General features: G+C 39.6%; 1 protein-coding gene across 1 annotated transcript in view; it reads left to right on the top strand.

Moving 5' to 3' along the window:
• The first annotated feature begins 1,315 nt into the window (after positions 1 to 1,315).
• The window catches only part of ALDH1L2 (aldehyde dehydrogenase 1 family member L2), a 32,898-nt gene continuing 9,591 nt past the window's right edge, over positions 1,316 to 24,622 (top strand). Inside the window, exons 1-13 of the mRNA XM_082782343.1 lie at positions 1,316 to 1,389; positions 7,187 to 7,328; positions 9,567 to 9,801; positions 11,807 to 11,972; positions 12,875 to 12,976; positions 14,847 to 14,936; positions 16,350 to 16,484; positions 16,852 to 16,977; positions 18,369 to 18,460; positions 18,828 to 18,975; positions 19,711 to 19,830; positions 20,929 to 21,056; positions 24,158 to 24,308. Coding sequence (XP_082638469.1) covers positions 1,339 to 1,389; positions 7,187 to 7,328; positions 9,567 to 9,801; positions 11,807 to 11,972; positions 12,875 to 12,976; positions 14,847 to 14,936; positions 16,350 to 16,484; positions 16,852 to 16,977; positions 18,369 to 18,460; positions 18,828 to 18,975; positions 19,711 to 19,830; positions 20,929 to 21,056; positions 24,158 to 24,308 — 1,686 coding nt within the window. The 5' untranslated portion in view covers positions 1,316 to 1,338. The remainder of the gene's footprint in view (positions 1,390 to 7,186; positions 7,329 to 9,566; positions 9,802 to 11,806; positions 11,973 to 12,874; positions 12,977 to 14,846; positions 14,937 to 16,349; positions 16,485 to 16,851; positions 16,978 to 18,368; positions 18,461 to 18,827; positions 18,976 to 19,710; positions 19,831 to 20,928; positions 21,057 to 24,157; positions 24,309 to 24,622) is intronic.

The following is a 24,622-nucleotide window of genomic DNA, read 5'->3' as shown; positions in this document are numbered from 1 at the left end:
TAAAACAAACCCTCGTGTCGCTGTACTCCATGGGGGAAGCATCACCTCTCCTTGTGGGACCAGTGCAATGCAGTGACCCTGCTTCCCACATCCCTGAGCACAGAGAAGCAGCAGCAGCTCTGCGGCCACGTTCTTCTTCAGGTCTGGCTGGGCAATTGCAGCGCCCCAAAGAAGAGGATGAGGGCCTTGTATTTAAACCCTGGACACTGCTATCACAGATCTTCTGCAGAAAAGCCGTGAGAAATGGCTGCGAGTACTGGGCAAGATCTTTTCTGCTGTTTTCTACTGTGACAAGATCTCTGCATGTTATGAATTTGGCATAAGCATTGCACTCACTTCTCTGATGTGGTTCACAAGGCAGCCATATGATGACCAACTTCTCCGCTTTTTTCCTCCTTGTTTTCTTGACAGAAACAGGGTGTGTTTCAGCCTTGCACCCACCTCTATTTACAAATATTTATTTCTTAGTTTTAAACCTGACCCAGTTAGCAGTCATGCTTATACTACTGTCAGAGTTTCTGCTGTTTTGCTCTTCATGGGCCTTCTGGGGTCATTTCCATTTGCCTTAGAATATTTTTGGCACTTTGAATGCGTGTTTTCCCAATCTTCTCCATACCTGCAACAAGAAGCTTTTGTCACAACTTTAGAAAGGTGCGAAGGTCGAAAACTTTATGTTACGAGAGGACCTCAGAGGAGGTCAGGGAGGATTTTTTTTTTTTTTAATTATTAAATAAATGAGCTGCTTGGCATATCCAGCGATGCTGGCAGTAACACGGGGCTCCAGAATGCCCAGCACTGGCATTTTTGCAGCAACAGCCGATCACCTGCCTGGTCCTTCCCCTGTCACCACTGGTCCCAAGGCCACCGTGGAATGGGAGTGGGTGACAAACCTCATCCAGAGCCTCCTCCAGTCCCCGGGGGGTCCCGGGCTCCCCTCACCACCCCTCGAACCCGGCCGGGGGGCTGCCCCTTAGGGGGTGCGTGGGGATACCGGGGGCAGTGTGGAGGTACCGGGGGCAGCGTGGGGGTACAGAGGGGGGGATTAGGGGTGCCATGCTGCAGGTGTGGGACCTCCTCCATGCACCCACCGAGCCCGGGCCCCGGGCGGGGGCGCGGCGCCACGGCCGAGGCCGCCCGGGCTGGCGCGGAGCCAGCGGCATCGGCGCGGGTTGCATCAGACGAGGCGCTGCCGCCGCCGGTGCCGCCGGTGCCGGTGCCGGGGCTCGTCCTTCGGCTCGGCGGGGCCGTGGAAGGGGTAGGGGGGTGCGGGGGGGGGGGAAGGAGGGAAGAGGGAGGGCGGCGAGGGGGAGGCAGCCCCCCCGGCGGAGCATCCGCAAGATGCTGCGGGCGGCCCCGCGGCTGCTGAGGACGATCTGCACCACGGGCGCGGTGAGCAGCCGGGGGGGAGCGGGGAGATGCAGGGTTTGGGGGACGAGGGGTAGGGGGAAGGCCGGGGGTGGCCGGGGGGGTTGGTGGGGGTGCGGCGCTGAGGGACCCCCAGAGCCCTGCCCGGGGCTGCAGGCCCCCTGCCCTTGTCTCCTGCCTCCGCCGGGCCCGGGGCTGCCAGCGGGGGCCTCGCCCTGCTGCCGGCCTAAATTCCCCCCGCAGCGGCTTTGCGGGGTGCCCGGTTTGCCCCCAGCCCCGCTCCCCGTCCCGCTAAAGGCACGGAGAGCGCAGCGCCCGCTGCGGGCTGTCCGGCTGCCCGCCCCGGCCGGCTGAGGCTGGGAGAGGATCTGCGCTGCCCCGAGGAGTGCTCTTTGTCTGGCACAAGGACAGCAGCTCTCCGGGAAGGCTGGGAACGGAGGGGTTTAACGAGGGGCTTTGGGGACTGCAGTCAGCGGTGCCCGCAGGGGGAATGAATGACCGAGTGGCTGGCTGCTGGGGGCGCGATGGGACGGAGGCTCTGCATGGGGCAGAGCTTGGGGCAGCGGGATTTAGCACACGCAGCGGGATGCTCAACAGAAAGGAAGCTTTCAAAGCCAGCAGGATTTAAAATTCATCCTTGAGAAGATGTAGCGATATTAAAATCCTCGCTAAATTCGTATAGCGAAGAAATAAAATGTTGTCGTCTATTTGACAGCAGTTACCAAACATTAGCCTTCATGAAATTTGATTGACCCATTAACTGTTAGACATGTATATATACCCATGTACAAAAGAGGCAGTAACAGAAAATGGGTTTTAGCTATGAAATAAATACTCTTCTCTGCAAATGTCCTATTGCATTAGACTCTTATGAAAGAAGAAAATGCAACTCTTGGACTTGTCTTCCAATTTTAGGCAGTAGAACTTGACAAGATAGTTGCCAGCATTTGTCAGGCTGCTTCTCTATATGGTGCTTAATTCTACTGATTAATTTTCTTTTGGATTGTGTGTTTTGAAGGAAAAAAAAAAAAATCCAGAATGGAAGCAAACAAAATGATGTGTGTATTTTAATGAGCTATTGTGGAATCAGTTCCAGCTCTGTATCAACAGATGGCACGGCCAGAATTTTCAGATTGGGAAATTTAACTTAAAGCTATGCGTTCATATTAGGGCAATGAAAAAAAGCTATGCTTTCATATCACAGCAACCTGATCTAGCGGGGGGTGTCCCTGCCTATGGCAGTGGGGTTGGAACTAGATGATCTATGAGGTCCCTTCCAACCCAAGCCATGAAATAAAAGTGGACTTTCAGACAATCTGAGCATTCAAGACAAGACTGCTTTACAAGTAGTCTTAAGGTTTTGTGACCTTTACCTTTATCTTATTTTCTCCTTCCCAATAGGAAGCACCTGAGTCAGGAAAAGAGATTTTATTTCGAACTAGTCCCAGTGCATATCAATCTGTGTTACAATGTAAGCAAAATAGAAGGTTAAAGCAGAAGAAAAAGTTCAGACAAGGAAACCAACAGAATTACAGTAAAGCGAGCATCAACTTATCTGGTAGCACTGTCAGATTCACTACATTATTCTATGATGGGTGAACTAATAAAAAAAAAAAGGTCAGACCTCTCTAAACTACCTGTACTCTGTTGTTTCCTACAAGTAGGAGCTGGGCATCCTAACAAAAATAAAGCAAGAAATCTACGGTGATAATACATGCCCATTAACCTTCCCAAGAAAAGAAAGGCATCTATTAATGAGTATTATATGTTCACAGTCAGCCAAGCAGCTGGATAAGAAACCTACCATAACCTCCTAACACCACTGACAGAAACAGTAACAAGCTTGACTGTTTTAAGTGCTAGTGGTGATGATCCAGTATCCACAAAGCACATTATTCAACTAGATTGTTTTGGTGTTCTCTAAAGAGCTCCTGTCTACGACTTTATGATAAATGCTAGTGACCATATCCTGCCAAAACTTGCCATTTCATTAAGAAAGAAAACACCAATCTAGTTTTCATTTCCCTGTAATTTTATAGAACTGTCACTTTTAATTGGGTGTCATGTCCATATGGAATTCTTCTGAAAGGATTTCTCACTGTCACACGTCTAACTCACCTTGGATAAAAACGTTTGAGGAGAATTTCCAAAATGATATAGAGAGTGGCTATTAGATCTTCTGCTGTGAGGCAGTTGTCAGTTTTCAAACAAGACAAAAGACAAAGGACTGAATCTGTGGTCTGATCACGTAAGCCTTTCCACATGTGGGATTTCTCCCACTGAACCCCACAGATATCCTGTGCATGGCTGACTTGTGGGTTTGGCACCTGCTCTCTGCTGATGACAGTGCATGTGTTAAGGCGACACAAGCAAACTGCCACGTCTAAGCCAGATGTTAATAAAAATCACACAACGCACGTGTACCGTTCATTGGAGAAGTAATGTGAGAATTGCTGGTTGTAGCCCAATTACAAGATCCATCTTGCAGTTGAAGGCAGTCTCCAACTGAGTAACTTTCTGCTGGGTGAGACAGCAGAGCTGATTTCTTGCCAAACAATCTTTTTGTGCACTGCAGTTAGGATATGGGACTTTCTGAGTTAGCCCACCTGCAATCTTCAGTTTGGCCGGTTTTATTTTTTGTCCCTTTGGAGACTGTGTTCTCTCTTCTCACCATTTGTTGACTCAGCTCCACAACTAGCATGAATTAAGCAAGTGTAGCTTTACCGAAACAGTATTTACAGCAACTCAGGATTTGGGAGGGGAACTGGTATGCAGTTCCATGTAATATGAGGATCAGACTTATTCACAGGGAAACATGAACTAAGAGTTAAGTTTAGGTTACATGTGTCATTAACACTTTGTGGATAAGTGAAGAGAAAGTGGCACTTAAAGTGGTGGTACATTTGGACTGTAAATTACAAGATCGCCAAGTATCAGAAAAGCAAGAGAGTATAGCAGTGAGTACTTTTAAAGTAATTTAAACTGGAGGTTGGATATATCTCTAAAAGCAATCATACAACATTGCTCGTGATGGCAGAGCACTGGATTTTTAGCTAAGGTCACTTCCAGTCTTGTGTACTTACTGAGAGATGCTAGCAAAAGGATGAAAGTAGAATAAGTAACTCATATCTGTCCTATCTTTAATGTTTCTTCAGTGTACTGGTTGGGCTACTGCTGTAAAATAGCACTGCACAGAGATCAGAGGATTTCCTACTGTGCCAAACATGTTCAGTGAGCTGGCAGGTTAATCTTTCCCCAGCTTGCCTGCTATACTTATAATTAAACGATTAAGAAAATCTGATGACTAATTTTTATAATGCTGCAGCGTTTCTGCTGTAAAAGTAAAGATACTGGTCACAAAGCATTGGGAATACAGTCTATCTGCATGCACTGGGCCTCACTAGATAAACACTGCAAAGATAACTTGTGCTCACTGTAATTCAGATCCAGGACTCGTCTTTGCTATTGTCCACAAACTACTGGATGTATTTTAGGCATTACTGCCAACAGTGCAGTGTTGGTTGGGAATATTGTCATTACCAGTCTCACAGAGAACGTTTACCAGCCAGCTGTAAAAATCTGATTTTCCGACAGCCCAAGTTATGTCCACCTTTGCAACTATTTATTACTGCTGCAGTTGCAGGCGTGCTGACTAATGCTGTAACACAGGAATGGTTTTACTATGCAGCTTAATTCTGAGGAAAAACACTGCCTCTGGAGACAAATAGTTATTTCCTACTGGTTTATATAAAAATGGTATGCATAAAATAACAAGCAAGCTTCAATATTCCTGTCGTGGAGCCTACCATTTTGTAATGTCCTTTCCCTGAGGCCATCTGCACAACTGAACTGTAACATGAAAATGGCAGAATTCATCCATAATATTTCAACTGTGAAATGAATTGCAAAGAAATGGATTGTGGTTTTGAGTAACCTGTTTTTCAGGACATTTCTGTTTGTCACAGAATTTGTCATTTGATCTGATGGGCAGTGCAGATCACCTGGTGTCCGATTAATAACCCACTTCCTCAAGCCATCCTTATGTCCCAGCCTCCATAAGAAAGGGAAGAGAGGAGGCAGGAGAAAAACCTGCAAGTGCTGACACATAGAACAAATACCAGTGGTCAAGACACTCAGACAGCGCCTCGATTCCTATGTATCGCTCTGTGCTCATGGCACCTAATGGGTCATTCAGGATAAAGTTCAGTTGGGAAAGACAAAATTAAGGATGAAGGTGGGGATGAGGATTTATACTCTGTCCTTCATTCAGGCCTCCTGAGAGGAGGCCTTTTAGTGGTCTAAATCTAGGAATAGTTTCCATTTGATGCAGCTGATGGAAGGCAGATTTTTTGTTTGTTGTGTGCAGAGCTTTCCTTCATGACCAGGTCTGCCAGTCCATTTGTTTTTCAAAGATTTCAGTCATAGCTGATGAAAAATGCAAAGGCAGCGCTTGCAAGGGCAGTTCCACACCATGGTCATTTCTGCGCCCCTCCTGGACATCCATCAGGGCTTGTGGTATTGCAATGAACTAGATCTGTGAATAGATCCAATTATGAATTAGCCACATTTTGTCAGGCCACTGACCCGTACCCTAATACAGTTCACCTTGAAGCCACAGGAATAATACTTCTGGGATAGAGGTGTTAGGGGCATGGGGCTAGAGGTAAGACGAAAGAAGAGCACAAAGGCACTGAGGGACATGTTTTAGTGATGGAACTCAATAGGTCAGGTTGATGGTAGGACTTGATGATCCTGAAGGCCTTTTCCGACCTAGATGATTCTGTGAGATCTTGGATTATGTTGAAGAGCATCAGTGTATTTGTAGTGTTCACAGTAAAACTCAATTGGTCTTGGAACGGTTTCAAAGTTGAGGTGGATTCACTGAAGCTGGGTTCTCCCCACCTTCCCTGTTCACACAGGGGCTACATTGAGTCCAGAAAATGTAAGCTGTGCTTCATCTGGTGTGTTTCCTTGAAAGGGAAGGATTAAAATTAGAGTGTCCTCAAAGCCGGAGTCCTGCAAAAGTCCATTCTTTAGATTTTGGGGAGTCTAAGGGAATTAGTACTTTTCTCAGAGTGTGAAGAGCTTAAATAAAATAGCAGTAGGTGATTATCTGGTATTATAGTAGTGTTGTGATTCCAACTATCCTAAAGTCAGAAGTTGGGGCAGTTATTGGCACCTACTCAGTCTAAAGAAGCGTAAAAGCATGTATCCACTGTAATGATGAGCAAACACAGAAGGCAGGGGAAGTTCAGCAAGGGAACCTCATAGTGGTATTCCTGTGTAGGAGGATCAAATGGATGATCACTGCTTTTAACTTGGCAGGAACAATGCAAGCTTGTCTTCTTTGTGTATTTATATTAACCACAAATTATATGCCACCGTCTAATTATATAGATTTAGAGGGCATGTTCCAGACACCTAAATTATGCCTAGAAAAACTGTTGTATGTACCTGTTTCAAAAATATTTTCGTATTTCATATCATGTTAGTTATGACTAGGAACAAGGTCATAGAGCCTGTTATGCCTCTTATAGAGTGAAGTGAGTTTGTCTAATAAAAATTATGGGAAACCAATATAAACATCAGTGACAACATCAACTGACACTTTTTTGCTCAGTGTGTTCTCATTTATTTATTTCTGATAGATTAACAATAGGAAAAAAGTTGATTTTTTTTCCCTCCAAAGGCATTTGAGGTAAAAAGATTGTTGCATTTAAACCAAAATGAATGTTGATCAAAAAAGAGCAAGAGAGAAATATAAGAAACAACATCTATAATTTGCATCCTATAATTGGTTTGTTTTAATTCTTTTGATCAGGCTTATCAGAATAAGCTAAAGCTAGCCCTTATAGGACAAAGCATTTTTGGACAAGAAGTTTATAACAAGCTGAGAAAAGAAGGCCATAAAGTTGTGGGAGTATTCACAGTGCCTGACAAGAATGGACAAGCTGATCCTTTGGGTAAGTGTAACCTTCATCTAAATGCTAACATACATACATACATAACAAACCTGCCTTTTCGTGAGAAGGTGATGTCTGTAGGGAATGACTTGCATATTTTGCCTTTATTACACTGAATTCAGCACAAGAACTATGCTTAAATGAAAACACAAGTCCCAGAACCGGTTTGACCTTGTTAATTAAATCAGTATTTAATTTTTTTTTCTAGCCATGCAGGGCCATACATTGTGATATTAAGAAAATAAATTAATCTGTGTGTCTTAAAGGTAATCATCTTGAACTAGATCTTAACACTATGCAAAATATGTAAAAGCAGGTTCAAGGAACAGTCCGATAGGCTGTATTAGCTCCAGGCTTGTTCCCTTTTCTGGAGAAGCAGCAAATAGCTGCTGAGCCTGTACTCAAGCACAAATGTCTGTCACCTGTTTCATGGTGCTGTCTGTGACACTCAAGGCATGGAGCCAAGACTGTTTATCCCTGGCTTTCTGCCCTTTCTGACAAGCTTGTGTGCAGCAGTGTACCTGCAGAGCCTATTTCTGTTCCACCTGGACTATGGAAAACCCACTGAAAAGGGTAGAAGAGGCTTTGCTCTCCCTTTTTACAGTGCCAAGATGAATAATGATTTTCTGGACCTCCTAAACAAACAGTTGCCAGGCAGGTATTCAGAACCATACTTGTGCAACAGAACGTAGTGTGATGAAGAATCTTCTTTGGGGTCACTATCTGAATTGTAACTTTCTCTTATTTTCCAGTGCCATGAAAATGGTGAGTTAATAGGATTAGCAAACCTAAGTGCCAGAAAAGATTTTACCTTTATGGATAATCAGAAATTAAAATTACATTCCATGAGCTGTCTCAAGTGTTTCTTCTGCTTTTTTTATTTTGGTCGTGTCCTGACATGTTTTTACAGAACTCTTATGAGGGGAGAATTAAACATAAATTCTGCTTACTTGGGCTATGGCACTCCCAAACTAGCACATAGTTCTCAAGTTTATTACATTCTGTAACCCCGCCTCTTTAAAAGAGTTAATCACACACTGGAAGAATTACAGGAGGTATTAATTTAGAAAAAGACAATTTAACCATCCAGCTCTGGAGGCATACCGTAATACTTGGTTGTGTTACACGAACTATTACTATACAGTTAAACTAGCAGATGGATCACAGCAACTCTTCCACTGATTTCGGTAATGACCATTTTAACTAAGCTGTGGAATGTTTGTTGCTCTCCTAATGTTTTGTTGCTTTTTACTTCCCGATGATCCAAACAGCTGAAGACTCACATGAAATTGTCTAATGCTTCTATATCCTCAGTCAGCTATGATTTTTATTTTAAAAGCAGTTGCAGTGCATGCTAACTTCCAATGCACAGTATGGAATGATATTTAAGTATTTACTTAAGACCTAAGTTGGTTGGCTAAAGATGCTTCAGGTCAAACTCAAGATTCAATTTCAGATACAAAAGAGGAAGGAAGTACAAAAATGTGTTTAGAAATAGAAATTAAATTAGTTAAATTGTCCATACCTCTTCTTGTCTTCCCTTTTCTTTCAATTACACATCCAACTCAACAGCTGTAGAGTTTGACTATACTGTCCTCCCTGTGATGGGTTGTGAAGCAAATGCACAATGGAATGTATAAAACACCTAAAAATTCTCTCTGCAATTAATGCATTTGCTTTTTCTCAGCCTTCAGCCAAATTTTGAGTGTAACTGTGTGTCACAGGGATAAATGGAAACAGATCCAGAAATCACCGGTAAACAGAATTTTGAAGAAATAACTGAAGGCCACTAGCATCTGTTAATATCTGAGCCACATGGCAAGATGCTACTGAGATGAGCATGTAGTAATATTCACATACAAATTGCTTAAATGTAAACTTGAGCTCTGCTAAACTAAACCAGTTACAGGTAAATGTAATTATTGGACAAGAAATGAAGTGTCATTGCTTAATAGTCAATAGCATTCATCATTCTTTTCTGTTTTCCTTGCTACTTATGAGCCAGGCCATAAGAGTGAACTTAAAAGTTGAGAAGGACACAAGCTGTAGGAATAAGAATCAGTGACAGAATTAATAAAATACATTCAAGCACAAAGTTTTCTTTAAACACCATACAGAACAGTACAAAGGGCTCTACATATTACTTTTCATGATCTGAGTTGTCTTGTCATATCTCATTTGAATTTGAACTTTTAACAAAAAAATGTGAATTAACAAAAATATATTCTCGTCCCTCAGCACTGGCAGCAGAGAAGGATGGCACTCCTGTTTTTAAGTTTCCCAGATGGAGAGCTAAAGGCAAGCCTATCCAGGAAGTAGTTGCAGCCTACAAATCCGTTGGAGCAGAGCTAAATGTCCTTCCATTCTGTACACAGTTCATCCCTATGGATGTTATTGACTGCCCAAAACATGGCTCAATTATTTACCATCCATCCATCCTACCACGGCATCGAGGAGCTTCTGCAATCAACTGGTAAGTTTTTGCATGCTGTTCATCAAAACTACGTGTATGTCCTGGTGGGATGTTGGGCCAGACCCATTACTCATGTAATTGCTGACACATTTCTGTTGACTTGCAACTGCTCTGAAGCAAGTTCTCTGAAGCAGCTGAGTATTTGGATCATGAATTGCTCTTCATACCTGAGATTCAGCATGATTTCCACTGCAAGTGCAGCTGTTATTCTGGGAAGATCAGTGATGTGATCTGTCCGTTCATATATTTTACTCACATAGGTAAATCGACAGCATATAGTTTCCATAGGCAGGACAGTACCCTTATAGTTTGTCCCCTTCAAACAAACACTAGATAACTGTCTACAGGGCATGATACAGAGCTTAAGATTACATACACACACACACACACACACACAAAGAGAGAAAGAGAGAGAAAAGAATCTACAAGAAGAAAAGCTTATCCTGGTATCCTGAGCAATGCACAAAGCTGGATTCGAAACGCTGCTGTGAAAGAACTACCCTGCAATAATGAACACAGTGGATTCAGATCTAGCATTCCTGTGACAACAGAAATGTCCCTATCATAATGTTTAAATTCAATAAGAAATTGTCTAAATATGAAGAAACAAATTAAAAATAACTGTGCAGGTGGCATGGTGATTATTTAAAGATGTATTGGGGAACAGTGGGAATTAGGCATGACTAAGGGACACCAGCCACAAACAAAGGTCCTAAGCCACTGAGGGTTCCTCGCTCCATCAGTTACAGCCTTTTCCACCTGCTACCACTTTGTTATGAGCAACTATTTTCAGAGGGACATGGTGCACAGAGGAAGGAACTCACTGTAATTTTCATCCTGTTGTCTACTCAGCATCAGCGGCATTTGCCCACATTACTTTCTTCTTCCTCAGTGCAATGCTGAACACATGTAATTCTCACCAGGGTGCTCTTTCTGTATTCTTAGATAATATAAAACAGATGAGACGCTGCTTAAATGTGTGAAAGATCTCACATGGACTACCCAAGTTTTTGCAAATTTTCATTTTTGATGTAACTGCTAAGTTCTCCAACTGTATTTAGAGTTTTTTTATTCTTTTACTCAAATGCATGGTTTTTTCCTTTTAATGATGTAGTTTTCAGTGTTTATGTTGTGAATTTTCATGTGTGTAAGCCAGATCTCGAATGATCCTGTCACAGCATGGACTGCCAAGGGAATATTTATATTATATATGTCTTACAGAATATGGCATTGGTATTTGCATGCATACATATTGTTAAAAGCATGCAGAAAAGTTGTACCTCTTCACTTCTGGTTACTTGCTTAAGCACTTTGGTTTGATATTCCATCATTCTGAGGCACCTGCAGCTCCAACAGAAAACTCAAAATTCTATGTAGCTGAAATTCCCTTCAAGTTCAGAGAGATCCTGAGCTGATGAAAATCAGCGTAGGTCTGCGGTATGAGCAGTGCTATGTTCATGCACACCAGCTGAGAATCTGTCTGGACATAAATTCCCCCATTGACTTTTCCTTAAACAGTTCTTAAACATTCCTGCTTTCTTAAGCATCCATCATTTTCCACTCTCACTTTAGCTCTTTTTCAGCTGTGGGACAGCTGTGCTTCCCTTGCTGACCTACAGATAAGTTTTGAAGCTTAGCTAGTTACTGTAAACAATTAGGAATTATTTAGAAAATATACTGTCTAGATAGTTCCATCTTTCAAACTGTGTCACGACCATTGCATACCTGTTGCTCTATGTGTCTTATCACTGATAATCCACTTCAAATAAATAGCACAAAGAACTGTGTGATAAATGCTCTGGATTCAGTTGTAGCCTTTCTTATGTCACTTTGGGGAAATATGCATCAACAGGATCAAAACTTTGGGTACCTGTCTATGAAATGAGCAATGAAACTGGGGGTAAATACTGTTGGAATTTTATTTTCTGCATAAAACAAGTAAAAATGTAACAAAAGGATGCTTTCATACTGCCTGTATTTACTGTAAGGTTTCTTTTACCTCCAGGACTTTAATTCAAGGAGATAAGAAAGCAGGATTTACAATTTTCTGGGCTGATGATGGTTTGGACACTGGACCAATACTTCTGCAGCGAGAATGTGACGTTGGCCAAAATGATACTGTGGATGATCTGTACAACCGGTTTCTCTTCCCAGAGGGCGTAAAGGCTATGGTATGATTACTTGTATTAAATATCAACATTTTAAAATGAAAAGAATAGCGTCTGCTGGGGTTTGAAAAGAAAAAGAAAGGAAGAGGAAGTACAAAATGCATAAATTTGGTAAGACAGGTTGTGGTGTTCAGATGAATTTTAGAGCTCAAAGGAGCTCTGCTGCTTCACAACAGCTGAGGAGGTGGCCTAAGAATATTTGTTGCTGGCAATGGGCAGAGCATATCCTGTTTCTGCAGAAGGCAATAGGTCAGATTTGTGTTGAGTGTAGTTATTCCACAGACTTGAATGTTTTTACAAGGTGAAAATTTTTACAGGCTTAGAGAGAACAGAAAGTTAGGGGTGAGGCTGAAGAAAAAAAGAAGGATGGTGTTTAAAGTTCACAGCCTTGGTGGATTGGCTTTGGGCTTTGTATACGTGTCCTTTTTTCTGGTTTGTTTTGTTTTGCTTTGCTTTAAAATGAAGAAAAGAAAATGCATAAAAATACTCAGCATGGATCATTAGAGGTGTTTTGTTTTGTTTTGTTTTGTTTTGTTTTCCTCTCTCTCTACTTTAATGTAGTGAAATATCTTTCTACAGAAAGAAAAAAGAAAGAGATGAATGCAAACATACAGAACTTCATTCTGTCCTTAGCTAAGTTCTAGTCGTGCAGAATTTAGGCAGCTGCAATTCGTAACTAGGCACTCCAATCAAATTTCTAAGGCTATTTTTTTTTTTTTGTCAAAGAAGTTGAAGTATGTATGTATGTTAATCAGTGCAGTATAGGTTCCCTAGATTTTGGAAAATCCAAGTTTTGTAAAGAAACCTGTTCTTGTGGAAGACAGTCTTCTGCAGTCAGTCCCAAGTATGACTGAGTTCAAAACGGGAAACCAAGCTAACTTTAAATTTGTTACTTTTTTACTTAGGTGGAAGCTGTAGATCTAATTGCTGATGGTAAGGCACCTCGTATACCTCAGCCTGAAGAAGGGGCGACATATGAAGGGATCCAGAAAAAGGAAAATGCAGAGGTAGTGTTGAATAACACTGTGGTTATCTACTGCCTATCTACTGCCTATCTCTAGAAAAGTTGTTTCTAATTTATATTTCAATACTAGTGACATGAAATTAATATAGGCTTTAACTCAGTTGTTTCCTCGTCTCATATTTCTGAGATGAAGCCCCAGGTTAAGCTCATATTGCCTGCCAGCAGTTACATATATATAGAAACTTGGTGACCTACTTGAGATCATCTACAAATAGCTAGATAGCAGCTGCACCTTCAGTGACTTCTTAAAACATTACCATACTTCTAAATACTGCAATGAATGGAGATAGTTTGTTTACCAACAATCCATGCTATATTCTCTGACAGAAATAGGTTTGATGTTAGGAAAAATAAGTGTTGGCACCTACCAGAAAAACAAATAAGCAAGGAGGTCTTATAAACAAACAACACTAATAATAATAATAATAATAATAATAATAATAATAATAATAATAATAATAATGCCCATGTCCTGGAGCATGGGCAACATATACTATATAATTATCCCTACTGCATTAGCTGAGTCTTTGTGGTTGGGAAGGCCACCATAAAATGATAGCGAATGCTGCCTGTAATACCCTCTTTTCCTTTTCTAGACCATTGAAGAAGTTTAAAAGAAAAAAAAAAAAAAAAGTGAAAATGTTACCAACAATTTCTTTCTCTTGTCCATGGCGAATATAAAATTTTAATGCTTTTTTTTTTTTTATCATATCACAATTCCTGACTTAGCTTAGACACAAACAGCTTTCCATATGGATATTTTTAAGTGTTCTGACCTTATGTAACAGTTATGGACCAAAATTTTGGGGTGCTCATACACATACTGACCCCGTATATAGGAACTAGCAGAACACCTGATGAGGTTACTGCTTTTGACTCCCAGCTATTCTAAAATGTCAATGAAAAGGAGCTGACCAAGGGGAACATTCATGTCATTATTTAAATTGCAGGAAAGAATGAGAATGACGACCTAACAAATGTGAACAGTATATGCAAAACTTCAGTGAATTCAAAGATTTATAGTGCCTTGTAATTTTTAATGTATCTATTTAAATTGTATCTATTGTTCAATTGCTGCATTCATCCCTTAAATGTAGTATATAAGGAACTCCCCTGGATTGAACTAGCTTAATGTCCTGGTTGGAAAACTATTCTCATTGGCTTATAACTTGCTTCTAAATACTCCTTGTGCTTTAACTAGGAAGGACACTTGAGATTTGTTATTTAATAGATATTCTATTACTTTATTTAATTCATTTCATACATATACCAATAGTACTTGCAAAGATAAAGCAATACATTTTCACTAGTGTTACATTTAAAGTATATATGACATTCTTTACAAACTGCAACTTTTAGTAGAGATTCCATTTATGAAACAATTTATAAAGGGTCAGTAAATGATTAGCCAGTATTTTAATAAAAGTTTTTAAAGAACTTAAGAACCAAGCAATAAATAGATCATGTTCAGCAAAAGGTGTTACCCTGACATATGCTATTTATATTTATACTGCGTTTAGTAAATTTGTTAATCATAATTTTAATTATTTATGAATGAATACCTAGTAGCAAGAGTTATGTTTTCATTATATTAGCGTGAGAAGGAGGATCTGTGGAAAGATAAAGGCTGCACAGAGCAGAGAAGTGTTAGAAAGAACATCTTACTTGATAGGTCTTTGATGATAAGCCATGTGGAGTTCTTTGATCTTCCTGTATTAGCCCACACCCTTTCTGTGTTCTTAACAGTTGAAAGAAAGAGGTGAGGGTGGGGGAGATTTGTAGCTTGGAAAGCCTTAGTAACTGGATTTATAACTAAACAAAGAAGAATTAGCTGACATGTCTTGACTTCCTAGATCTCCTGGGATCAACCTGCAGCAGCTTTGCACAACTGGATCCGAGGGCATGATAAAGTACCTGGAGCATGGGCAACAGTAGATGGCCAGGTAAGCTCTGTAAATTCAGTACTCTATTTGTGACTTTTTTATTACAAAAGCTAAAGGTGTCTGCATACAGGTGAATATAAATTTGAGTTATGTTAGAGTAGCTCTCATTTGGTGATTGTATATTTTGTATATATCTAGAACAAGCACATAAACAAATATACAGAACACAGTAGGTAACATTTTTGTGATAGGTGCATTTAAAAGAAGGATAAGAGCAGTATCTGAAAAATAGTATGAATGGTACAAAGCAGTGAAAAGCAAGGGTAGAATCAAACAGTGCCAGTCATTCATGGAAGTAGGTATGCATTACAGTGTAAAGAAACCCATGCTGTACAGTGGGCAACATCACAGTATAACAGCGGAATGAAACACTAAGCATATAAACACTGAGCACTGAAATAACAACAACAACAACAACAAAAGTATTTTTAAAACAGTTTTGGTCCTAAGAATACTAGAATTATTTACAGAAATAAATTTATCCAATTTAATCGCAAAATAACTACTTCCTTTTCATGTTGCAGATTTGCAGTACTTAAAGGAGGCTTATAGAAAAGATGGAGAACAACTCTTTGCTCAGTCAGATGATGACAGGAGAGGGGGGAAGGGTTTTAAGCTAAAAGAGATGAGATTTAGATTAGAGGTTATGATGAAATTCTTCACTCAGAGAGTGGTGAGGCACTGGAACTGGCTGCCAAGACAAGCTATGGATGCCCCATCCCTGGAGGTGTTCGAGGCCAGGTTGAATGAGGCCCTGGGCAACCCGATTTATTGGGTGGCATCCCTGCCCGTGGCAGGGAGGTTGGAAATGGATGATCTTTAAGGTCCCTTCCAACCCAAGACATTATGTGATTCTATGATTCTATTCTGTATTTTAAAACCATTACGCATTTGATCCACATTTTACTTGCATAAAATATTTTAAAGTCACATTTCCTGTGTATGATGTCCAAATTTTGTTAGCCAGATGCTGCTAGTCTGCTCCAAAAGCCTGGCTCTGCCCTAATATTGAGGGACTGATTTGAGAGCCCAGAAAGAGCAGAAGAGACTAAATGAGAGGCAGCATTCAGCATTTCCAGCCTGGAGGCAGATCAGGACTCCACTACTCACAGCCAGGCTTCTGCTGGTCTCTCATTTTGGACATGTGCTGACAAAAATTGCTTCCCTTTCTGCATTGATTTAGTCTTGCACAACGTTACAGCTAAGCAGCTTTGCAGGTTTAGACAGCTTGCAAAGTTTTACATGTCCTGGGCTGCAAAGATACAGAAATAATGTTATATCATGTTTTCCATGTGTAGTTACTTATATTTTATTACTTTACATTATATTAAAGCTTCCAAAAAGTATCACTTCATCATTAGGATTTTAAAGCATGTTTAGAATCTATGTACTTTTAAATCAATTTCTTTTTAGGTGGTTACTTTTTATGGATCATCATTACTTGATGCTTCAGTGCCTGCTGGGCAAGAGTTGGCAATAAAAGGTGCTTCAAGACCTGGACTTGTAACCAAGAATGGCCTGGTCATTTTTGGTAATGATGGGAAGATGGTAAGTGCTCACCCTGGCAAACATGAGTATGGATGGAATAAATTAGCAAGAAGTGCAGGTAGTGTGGAATTGTTATGCTATACAAATAGAGCTGCAAATGGTAGCAAATTTGTTTGGAGCTTATAGAAAAGTCATTCATGTTTTGCTTCAAACTAAATCCATGTCTATTTTCAATGGATTAAAATGTATTAATGCTAGGGGAGAATCTAAAGACAAGTAGGAATGACCTGTTAAATTACCTGTATCATTGCAGCTTTCTTACAAGCCATTTATTTTACTATTTCCATGACCATATTAATACCTAAAAACTCTCCACACAATGTATTCCCTCCCAGATAATTTAAAGTCATATCCCCTCATTTTTCAGGTACTAGTGCGAAATCTACAGTTTGAGGATGGAAAAATGATCCCTGCATCTAAATACTTCTCTGCTGATGAAACAACTGCCCTGGAACTTACAGAAGAGGAAAAAAAGATGGCAGAAGATATTAGGGTAATACAATAAACTGTTTTAGTAGTATATTACTTCAGACAAAAGCATTGTGTACTCATTATAAGGAAGGCATGGCTTTTATTTCACCACGAAAATTGTTTTTTGAAGAGTATGGAGTCAAATCTTTAGTTATTGAAATTAATTCTGATAGATGTGAGAATTCACTAGAATATACAAAAATTTACACATAACCCTATCAAATTTTCTTTCAGATACAAGTGGTACAAAGACAGTGATCACAGGGTCAGTGATAGTAGAAGTTTGTGAATGATGAAGGTGGGAGTGAGTGTAGAGTGAGGAGAAACAAAAGGACATTTGTCTCACAACAGTGAGATTTTCTAGACCTTCATAGTTGTGAGATCCTTTCTTCACTGTGGTAGCACTCACTTGGATGCAGTCTGAATGGTTCTTGTGGACAAGCTCCAGGGAGTCTTGGAACAGCAGTCTGAGAGAGAAAAGCAGCAGTTTTCTCCTCTGCCTTTGTGCTGTCTTCTGCCACAACCATACACAAGAGGCTACCTCGCAGAGGGATGTGGCGATGGGGCAGCTGGAACAGAAATCTCTCAAGGCAAGAGGCACCTTGCTGTCATCTTCCATAGTCTTCCCCCCTGTAATGAGTGTCATGTGCTTAGATTGAAGCCACTTTGGTGATTAGTTTGGGTTTCGTGCCAGAGCAACTGAATCACAGATGTCTCCCCTTCCGCTAGCTCAGCTACAGAGCCAATAACTTTTGGCACAAGTCAAGCAGCTTGATGCACTGATGTTTTAAACTGCTTCTCCAAGATTACCTTGAACGTGCTTGCCAGCAACTAAAATGCTGCCTGGAGCTATTGACTGATACAACAGCTCAAAAAAAGGTGAACTCTTCAGTTCATGACATGAGCTGCTGACTCTGAAACCTGATTATAATTAATTGAAATTTCATTCTACCAGTTATTTCACCTTTCACATTAGCAGAAATGTCTATCTGATGCATTCAGCTTAAACTACTTCTCAGCTCTGCTCAGCTGCCACCATCCAGTCACAAAGTTCTCCAGGCAATCCCAACCTCTGTTGACAGCACATTCCATAATGCAGCAGGAATACATTTGGAGAATAAAGGCCTTAAAAATTGGCATGAAAATTATTAACATTGTACCATTCGGGTTGTGTGTTTGATTAAGTGAAATTATCATGGAAGAAATAATTTTTTTGTATGTGATAATTATGTTATTGGCTAACATGAGATCTATAGAAAGTTCCAGATCCTCTTGAAATGTTTTTCTGTTTTATAATCCTATGAAATAATATACTTTGTAGGCATGGATACCTTATAAAATACCGCTCGATAAATACTTCTTGCAATTAGAGGATTGTTCATCATTATCTCCACATTTTTTGTATATTATTAGGCCATTTGGAAAGGAATTCTGAGCAATGTTGCTGTAATTGAGGATTCAACAGACTTCTTCAAATCTGGAGCATCCTCTATGCATGTTGTCAGGTAAAAAAAAAAAAACTACTCAAAACAACAACATTTTGAAGCAAAAGTTAATGGAAACAGTGTTGTCATAGTGCTTTTAAGTCAGGGTTGATAGTGTTCAAAAAATAAAATAAAAATATATAAAATAAAAAAGAAAAACTTTGTCCAATGTATCTTCTTTTCCATAACACCCCCAATTAAACCAAGGGATTTCAGTAAAATGTACAACTGCAGTGCCATTGTTCTCAGAGAGACACGTACACATATATGTGCACATGCATACAAACCAGTGCCCACTATTGACTCCTTTCCAACTTACAATGGTTTGTTTATCTGAATAATTCTTCCATTTGTAATTCAACTTCTTATTATTTTTTTAAATCTTCAGAATGCTAGAAGAAATCAAACAGAAATATAGTGGGCTTCAGCTACAGAATGAAGATGTGTATATGGCCACTAAGTTTGCAGACTTTGTTCAGATGGCTGTCAGAAAACTCAGAGGAGAGGACAAAGAAGAAGAGTTGGTCATTGATTATGTAAGATCTTTTATTTTGCCTTCATTGCTTACTGTTTATTTTTTGGGGGATGATAGATGATGCATTTTCTTAGACTGCTTGATGTGGGAGGAAATACAGGCATTTGGTCATGCAAACTCTTTGTAACTTTTTTTCACCAGGTTTTATATATTTTCATTTTGGAGCGGAAGTATGTGTGCAACATCATTTACAATGTTATAGAAACTGTGAGATCAAGAACACACTTTAGAGTAGCTCTCATACATGCAGATATTCCTACCTCTCCTGCTCTGTCCTGCCAGTATGCCTCAGTCACAATGGTTCTAGACCTTCTGCTGTCCTGACACAAACTGTGCTAGGTTTTTCTTCTAAGTGTCGATTGGAAACTTTGTGTGAAAGGAGGATAGTGTAATTTGTGAAGTCATTAAACATGTCAGGATTACTTGAATTTGGGAATTACACATTCATTTCAAGTCCACTGGGGCCAGCCTTAACCAGGATTTGGTATTTTTTTAACCACAGAGATCCAATGATAAAAATTATTGAAATCTGCTTCACTGTCTCTGAGTATGGGTGTTGGTGTTAATGGAGAATATGATTTCAATTTCATTTTACTTTTTTGGTCATTGCTAACAGCCATATATACATCCTAAAATGTGGGTGGATGTTGGCTGTGCATACCAAAAGCTTGTTAAGCTACATTAAAATCTTAATTATTAAAAATTCAAATTAATTTCTTATTTATTTTTCTCTTAGGTTTCAAAAAATGTGAACAACATGACTGTGAATATGCCATACCAGTGTTTCATAAATGGTCAATTTATAAACGCTGATGATGGAAAAACATATGACACCATAAATCCAACAGATGGATCAGTAAGTAATTTTTAAGCATAATCAATACCAGTTTATTTCAATTTCTTTGCCTACAAAAAATCTAAAATACCAAATATTGCCAAGTTCAAAGCCATAAATACTTTAAAGAACCCTAGAAATAATTTTAAATTTCAATTTACTTCTCAATTTGTATATTCTACCATTTTTGCATTTCAATTAAGTTGCACATTAAAAATAACCCAATTCCACTTCAACTAGTATGTCAGTCTCCCTGCCCAGCTCTATGTTTTACCTCGTTTACATTCTTGTTTAGCTTTGCAAAGAAAAATTGCTGAAGTTTACTTGCTAAAGAAGGATTTATTTTAGGATATTGTATATAGTTTTTGTCAGTCATCAGCAGTTTTTGTTTTACTTTTATTTACAAGGCTGATGTCTTAGGGCAAATATGACTTTAAAATATCCCATTAAATTCCCAGTTAGAAAGATGACTTCTCAAAAGGAAAATACAGTTCCACTTCGTCCTCTCAAAAACACTGAATATTGGTTGAGTGACTCAGAATTATAAATAAGCGTTGCTGATGCCCTTGTATGCCACTTAATTCGGGAGTAACTAAATTCTGCTGAAATCAATACCACAAATGTCACTGTCATCAGAAGCCAGATTCTGGTACTTTTCTTTTAATTCCATAATGGAAAGGACTAAAAATCATAGCAATTCTGTGTTAGGATTTGCAATGTATACTTGATAGAACACCATCGTCATAAAATACTATGTATATGTCAGTGAGACAAAGTGCCTTGATGTGAAGAAAGATGTAGGAATCAGAGTCCCTGCATTGTCCTCCAAATTGACTCAATGATCTTGAGGTCTCTGACTCCATCTTATTGACTTCGTCTTATTGACTCCATCTGACTCGATAATCTTGAGGTCTCTTCCAACCTAGACAATTCTGTGAAATTCAGCCAGTGTCAGCTGTGTCTCAACTTTTTGCAGCATGATTCACCCATGACAAATGATGGGCTTGACAATATTGATTATTTGCTTATACCCTATCAAGAATTTTAGGAAGAAAAACTTGCACACAGCATAGTAGCCTTTCAGTCTGAGCTAACACATACATCGCTACCTTTTGACAGATAATAGCCAGTGTATCTTCTGCTTCATTTGCTGATGTTGACAAAGCAGTGGCAGCAGCAAAAGAGGCATTTGAAAATGGTGAATGGGGAAGAATGAATGCAAGGGAAAGAGGGCGACTCATGTATAGGTATGTAAAGAGCAGTTTTGTGTTTGTTTCATTTTTTAAAATCATGTTGTTTTATTCCTCTGAAGAATTGTTACAGATTTTCTGAACATGATGGATATTCTTAATCCCAGAATTACCAGACTAGTTATCTTTTTGCCCCCTAGTTTACTTCAGTACCTGTGTTTGCACTACATACAGTAACCACACAGCCACACTGCCACTAATTTTGCAACTGACTGTAACCGATGCTAGATTTTCCATGTACATAGACCAGCATACTTCTTAACCTGCTACAGACCCACCCTAGCAGATGTTTTATGGTCTGCTTTGGAAGAATTGCACAGTGTAGAAACACTGTAAGCTGAATCCCACTTTTAGCTGAGAGGCTTCCAGCTCAGTTCTTCTCATTTGAATTTGTTTCACCGGGTCAGCCCTAGAGAATGTCTGGTTCTCCTTTTGTCTGTGTTGTTATTATTTCAGAAGACAGAGATTATGCTGCATGAATGGTATTTTAGCAATGGTTTCTGATCCTTGAAAGGCAAGAGGTGATCTTGGAAGGACAGGATGATCATACTAGCTAGATACTGCAAGGGCAACACTAGAGGCAGCTAATTAAAACCCAGTTACTGAAGATTCTCCATATGCAGCATGACACTTCTGATGCCAGAGAGCAAGCACTGGCAGGGGACTGTCTTGCAAACTTGACCTAACTAGAAGCTTCAGAGCTTCCCTATAAAGACAGCCTCTTTTGTGGAGCTATATGAAGTGTTTTTACTGCTTTCGGTGTCCTTTTTTCAATTTCAGTACACATGAATGGATGAGTAAGTAGAGTACAGATGAGTGAACAAGCAGATTGCTAATCCTGATTGCCACAGGTCCACAGTTAGCTAATGTGATGATGAAAAATAAATTCTCAGCACAGAGAAATAAATGTATTTGGCAAATTCCATTCTTATTCATGGGGCAGCTAGCTTAGTTATTGTACTTGACATAGCAGTAGGCTTTAAGGAAGGTAGGATCTTGAACAGAGTTGAAACTTCCTACACCAAAGAACTCATGAAGAAGTAGGTTCTGTGTATTGAACATCTTTCTTCTGCAGGCTGTAGCCTGCAGGCCTGTCAACATTAATAATGGATGTCCTGGCCAAGTCAACTGGGCTGAAAAAACTGCATGTTCATCTGTAGCGAAGAGAGGGATTTTTTTTCCTTTCAAAAAATGTAATATTGCATAGTATGCCCATACGCACTGCTGTATTAAGCCTGTATTACCTTGTGCCAGGAGGTTATGTGCCAAATAGGTGTAGCTGAGAAATAAAAAAGTATTTAAAATGCTTTACAATACATTGCAGGCATCTTAGCAATACAGAATGAAAGCAGTGTTGAAAATGCTGTTTGTCTCATAAAGTAAAAAAAAAAAAAAAAAAAAAAAAGGCCTGCAATACTGAAAAAAAAATCACAACAGAAAAATAAAATCAAAACTAATACTAAAACTCAGATTAAAATTAAACACCACAACTAACAATTAAAACTTTCAAAAGTGTACAAAGTTCAAAACATGTACAAACTTGGATTTAAATTGTGCTAGGAATGTAGAGTGCTTGAAAACTCAGGGTAACTCTGCCCTGGAGATAAACCTCGAATATCTTAGGACTACTGTTCTGTGTTCTACACCTGAAAGACCTGCAAGCAGAGCTATGTTGGTTAGGCATATTGTAAAGGTAACTCCCTTTCACTGATAATTCCTTGATTAAACTCTTCTCTGCTTAGGTGACTGGCTCTCCAGGATAGGTATACCAGAATATTTATGTTGCAAATCATTCCCAGTATGAATGAAGTCTCTCTCCAGTCCACCTTAATTCAAACAAGGCCCTTTCTTCCTCTTGAGCTTTTGAGTGCCAGACTGGAGAGGTTTATACCTTTAAAGCCTCTAGCTCTGCTACTTTGTCCTAGGGAATCATTAATAGAAGATATGAGGCATGCAGTAAATGGAACTTCCTCCTTTGTGCCTGACATGCCATACCTGTTCTTTTGCACAGTGCTGCTTATGCCCTGACCTGTAGCTGACTCTTGAAAATACAATTTAAAAAGGTATTGAAGAGCATTTTTCCACATCTCTGCAAATGTTTTAAGTGTGCAGAAATGACATAATGGAAAAAATAGTTTCCACATCCAGTTTCAAATGCTCTTTACAGGATCTAAAATGCACCTAGTTAACCTCTTAAAATCACATGAGAGCATTGTTTATACATCTGAGTATCAAAACAGACAGAAGCTTAAGAAAAACCTTGCCTCATCTATTTTACTTTTATATGAGACATAAGACCTGGATGCAAAAATTCCTTCATGCAAATGTACCTTTCTGCCTGAGCAGGGGACCACTATGAGATACTTCTGCTGCTACTATTAATTCAACAGCATTTACCACAGAGACTCACAGATTACAGACTACTCACAGTCTTACTTACACCCCACTGTCTTGCTTCATAAATCTAACAGATGGAGACCTTTAGGCCTAAGGAGACCCTGAGACAGATTTTTCAAATGTACCAATGCATATAAAATTCAATTTGTGTTACAGCTTAGGATCTATATCTTTGGACATCCATGTGCCTTTGAAGCATGTAACACTTAAGCAATCTGTCCAAGTTCAGACAATACGAAGCAGTGTTATGACACTAGGTTTCCCAAGTCTTAGTTTAGGACACTAACTAGCCCTTCTCAGTACTTTTGATTACTTGACATTTCTTATGTTACTGTGCATTTGTTTTCTGACTTATGGGTCTGATTTTTTATAATTGGCTCCTTGTAGTACAACAGAGAGAGAGCAATTTTTCTAATATTAATTGCAAAACCATAATTGAATGACCAGGTGAATTTTTCACAGATCTAGTCTTAATCCAGTGTATACTGCAGTCCACATTAAGACATATGCAGACTTTAACAGACAATTGCTCAAGCTCTTGCTGACATTAACGAGCAGTGCTGCACTCCAATGTTGCACTTCCAGATTCAGTGGCAATGCTATTTTAGTTACAGTTCTTTGCCACACAAAATACCATTTTATGCTCTCAATGATTAGAAGTCACTTCTCATTGACATGCATTTGTAATGTTTTGATTACAGACTTGCAGACCTGATGGAAGAACATCAAGAAGAGTTAGCAACCATAGAGTCTATTGATTCAGGAGCTGTCTACACTTTAGCTTTGAAGACCCATATTGGAATGTCTGTGCAAACATTCAGATACTTTGCTGGATGGTGCGACAAAATTCAGGCAAGTGAATGTGTAAAGGAAATGACCAATAACAGTACTTCTCTATGCATTTTTTTTCTGCTGACACAGTGCCAAAAAGCAGTGTTAGCAAAGTAATCAAAGAATAGAAAAATAAAACAGAATTAGAATTTTACCTACAGTGGATGTTCCTGGCAAGACAAAAGCAGTGTCTGCTTCCAATTGGAGAATATGGATTTAAAGTCTGACTCCCAATATCTGACAAATTACTTGAGATGTCTGAGGATATGCACGCTTAGTCAGTTCTTATAATCCATGGAACAGAATATTGTTGTGGTCCAGTCATGCTGTTAGGT

This window comes from Aythya marila (assembly GCF_965140915.1).
Source record: "Aythya marila genome assembly, chromosome: 1".
NCBI lineage: Eukaryota > Metazoa > Chordata > Aves > Anseriformes > Anatidae > Aythya > Aythya marila.
The sequence above is the reverse complement of the archived record's forward strand: the minus strand, read 5'-3'. Positions and strand labels throughout refer to the sequence as shown.